At 29.5% G+C, this 4237-nt stretch overlaps 1 protein-coding gene across 1 annotated transcript in view; it reads right to left on the reverse strand.

Annotated features, from left to right (window-relative positions):
• Nucleotides 1-4237, reverse strand: part of LOC110022419 (guanine nucleotide exchange factor SPIKE 1-like) — a 43624-nt gene that overhangs the window by 18270 nt on the left and 21117 nt on the right. Inside the window, exons 5-6 of the mRNA XM_020721348.1 lie at nt 3692-3767; nt 3406-3516 (exon numbers count right to left, since the gene is read on the reverse strand). Of these exons, the coding sequence (XP_020577007.1) occupies nt 3406-3516; nt 3692-3767 (187 nt within the window). The remainder of the gene's footprint in view (nt 1-3405; nt 3517-3691; nt 3768-4237) is intronic.

The following is a 4237-nucleotide window of genomic DNA, read 5'->3' on the forward strand; positions in this document are numbered from 1 at the left end:
GACACTAAATAAGATGCAATGGAGAAAAATGATTCATTTAGCCGACCTACATAGTGGGATTAAGATTTTGTTGTCGTTGTTGTTGTTGCAAATTTAATCTCACTAAGTAATTCGTGTAGCATAATCTATTAAATTTAATGTATAATGTATGAATTAATTAGTAACTTTCTTATAAAATAAAAGTAAAAAATGTATTATATAAATATAAGTTGATTTTTTTAAAGATTTACATATTTTAATGCTTATAAGCTATTTTGAAAATTATGTTATAAAATTGATGTTCATAAATATATAGTATATAGCTTTCAATGTAATGAAAAAAATATACAATCTTAATTAGTGTTAATACAAATAAAATAAATTTCACATGAGATTTTAACTTGCTTAAGTTAGTAATGAATAAGGATTTAAAGTAACAAAATTTCCTTAATTATATAATTGAAAAGAATTATGATTCTTATATAAATAAAATTTAAGTTTTGATATGAAACATTTAGTCTGATAAATAAAATTTATATTTTAGAAGATTATACTATTTATGAATAAAAATGACAATAATAAAAGTAAAAAAAATGAGTTAAGGGTAGATTTTCAAAGACATGATTTCATAAATTATATAAAAAAAAGAATGACTATTCATAAAAATCTTCCTAAAAGATATTGTAAGATAATTTTAAGAGAATTTTAAATGACTTTTATTATTTATTTTGTAAATAATTTGTGTATGATTTGTAGGAGTTCATAATTGAGAAAACGAGAATAATTTTGACGACAAGTATTTATATAAATTGAGTTAGAGTAAGAAAAAAAGAGTTACAGTATTGTTTCTTAATTCTTAACATAACTTTGAATCTAATTCTTCATGTTTATGTTTTATACCAATAAGATCTATTCAATAATTAATTTTTCATATTGTTAATCATGACACATGCATGGCCTAAACTTTTGCTTAAATAACTACACAATGCTTTTCAAGGAAGACATTAGTTTATTATAACATGACTTTTAGATTCTGTTAGAAGGGCACTTATTCATTAGTTGACGTTATTATAACATGACAAGATTCTGTTAGAAGGGCACTTATTCATTAGTTGACAATCATAAAATGTTTCAACAGAAAATAATGCATACTATTAAGAATATAATAGAATTGCATTTTGTAAGAATACTTGTATGTGTAAGATAGACAAAATTTGCCCTCTTATAATATTGGCTATGGACACCACTGTACTTGCATGTGTAAATGTTTGACAATCGTGAAATTGAGATCATGAACTGCTATGCCGATGGGAATGTATTAGCCAAGAGTTTTTTTTTCACCTAAAAATAATAGACTTGTTCTACGCCCCATAGTGTTGATAGGGTACATATCGGTTAGGAATATTTTAAGTTATGTTTAGACAATGCTCCTGAGATGATTTTCCAATACGAAGTACAATGAAAGTTAAAAGATTAGAAAGTTAAAAGATTAAGACTCGGAAAAAAAAAATTAATGCATATAGAAATTTTAGATTTCTTCCATAAGCAGAACTTAAGAGTAAGAAGTACAATAAAAGTAACAGAAGTAGAAAGATTAAATCTCTTATGCCACCTAACTTGTTGTCCACCTGCTACTCCAGTTTCTCATCTGCCACAATCATTTCCCCCTGTTTCTCATTCTGCAACCCTCTTAACCCATCTCCTCACCTTCAAACACTATCAAGTGACCCTAGATCGGTGCCACAACGTTTGCAAGTAGGACTCTTTTAAATACACAAAAGCGAAAACTTTCCCTTTTAAAGTTCAATAATTAAGAAGGAATCCTTAATTCATGATAATTCACAAGTCCTTATTAGTAGTGAGCTCAATAAGTACTTCAGCCCTTACAATGACTTCATTCAAGCTGATTCTCTCTTTACACTTCTCTTCATTATTATTGAGGAAGACATTCATAGAATGCTCAAAGCCACAACCAAAGATGGTTAGTTCAAGATTAACAAAATTAGAAACGTGAAATTGTCATTAATTGTACTCAATGAGCAAATAATTCCCTTTTCTTTTTCTTTATTGCTCACTCACAAGTAATGGCTCTCAAAAACATTCAATCCCTCTTACAATAAGCTGTTCATCTAAAAATCAACTTATCTTATATTCTATAAATCTTAGGGGACACTTAAGCCCATTACCAACACTATCATTAATGACAAGTATTTGAGCAACACTTCTCCACTGAGGTTATGGAAAGGCAATGGCACCCATGGTTCCCAATTAATTAAAACTTTACACCTTCCATCTATTAAATTTCTTGGAATATTCAAAATGGCAAAGGAGCATATTTTTGTAAGACCTTTGCCTTGACAATCTGTCCCTAGCCAAAACTTTATCCTTGTCTCTTCAAGTAGGCGTGGAATCAAAATTACCAAACAAAATCACAATACATCTCTTTATCGGTTGGCATTTGCATTGGAATTGGATCACTACTTTTTGCTAAGGATATTTCCAACCTCTATTACAAGTTGGACCAAGCTAATTTGAATTCAAATTTTGACGCTCCTAAAAAAAAGAATACTTTTATAAAGCTTTATTTAGTTAGCTCTTTCAACTCTTTTGATATGCATGAAGGCATTGTAAACATAGAAGGTTTGATTCCATTTAAAATTGCTTTTTTTGGATGGATTAAACAAACATACTGATAAATAAAAAATATTTCCGAGCAATTTGCTCATTGTAACATTTGGAGGGAAAGGGTATCATATTATTTTTCTAGTACTACTGAGAATGAAAATTTGATCTAGTTTAAAATAAAATATGTAACTTAATTTTTTAATAAATTCAACTCATGAAATGAGACGCTCGTCAAATTATATAATTTAGTGAACGTAAATCAAAATATTTGTTATTGCCCTTCTGTTTCTTTTTATAATTATATCATTCTCTAATTCTCATGCTTTTATTCAATAAGAAGGTCTCCCAAGTTTGTCAATCTAAAGAAAAAAGAAAAACTACAGTTTATCTCTACGAATCCAGTCAATGTTCATTGTAAATTGGTTATACATTTAATGATCAAAGTATCCCCTATAAGATCAAGCACGATATCTGAAACCTGAAACCTTCAAATGAATAAGACAACTTCTTTGGCATCTACTAACTCCAATGTCGCTGATTCCTTATTCAAGTGAGAATAGAAGAAAGCAGTCTGAAGTGCATAGCTAAGACAAATGAAATTCCCCATATTCTAGTAGAAAAGAAGAGGAAAACAAGGGAAAGCAGAACGCTCGAACAAATTTATAAATTCATCCCAGAACATCTGCATTAACTGCACTGTGAGGGCAATTGGCAACTGACCACATATTAGGGCAAAGCAGCTTGAAAAAAAAAATATTTACTGAAAGAAAATATATAATACAAATTGTTGGATTTGCTAACCTGTCCAATGAGAGGAAAGTAAAGCTGAGCAATGTACAACCTATCTTCACACTTCTGATAGCGCAAATCAAACTCGTGCTTGCACATGAGGAATACCAAAATACGAGCAGCCTAAACACATCAAAAAGTAAGTTATATACCTTTATAATGAAAAAAAGAGAGGAAAATCCTCAAAATAATAGCATAAGCTGACTGCTAGCAAAGTAAATACAAATTGAGCTTTTTAAAATACGAAAACTGGAGCATTTCAAAAAGAAAATTGCAATTTATTCAGTATAAAACTCACTTTTGCTCTTTCTAATAAGTCTTCATGATCCAATGTGAGGAAAGCCTCTTGAATTAAAAGCGATGCAAGGTAATTTCTGCACAGAAAAAACAAAATATGAGAATCCTCCAAATTAAAATTTATAATTTTACATACAGAAAAAACAAAATATGAAAATCCTCCAAATTAAAATTTATAATTTTACATTATTACTGAGGCACAGCAATTGGTAGTGAATTACAGAGAATTGGACCGCATTGAGATTAAAAAAGGAAATCTACATACGCAGCACACATTTCTTATGTATTTACATATCACACTCCTAAACTTTATATTTACATACATTGTGATGCGGGAGCTTCCGAAAAAAAATAAAAAAAATCTGCAGCACTATAACAGCTAAAGTACAGCGAGATTACAATCGCAAAGGGCGACCGAAACAGTTCCAATTTCCTTTCTTATGTTTTCTTTCCAATTATCATAACAGCTAAAGTACCGCGAGATTACAATTGCAAAGGGCGACCGAAACAGATCCAATTTCCTTTCTTATGTTTTCTTTCCAATTAT

The sequence above is a fragment of the Phalaenopsis equestris genome, unplaced genomic scaffold (assembly GCF_001263595.1).
Source record: "Phalaenopsis equestris unplaced genomic scaffold, ASM126359v1 Scaffold000189, whole genome shotgun sequence".
In the NCBI taxonomy this organism is placed as follows: domain Eukaryota; kingdom Viridiplantae; phylum Streptophyta; class Magnoliopsida; order Asparagales; family Orchidaceae; genus Phalaenopsis; species Phalaenopsis equestris.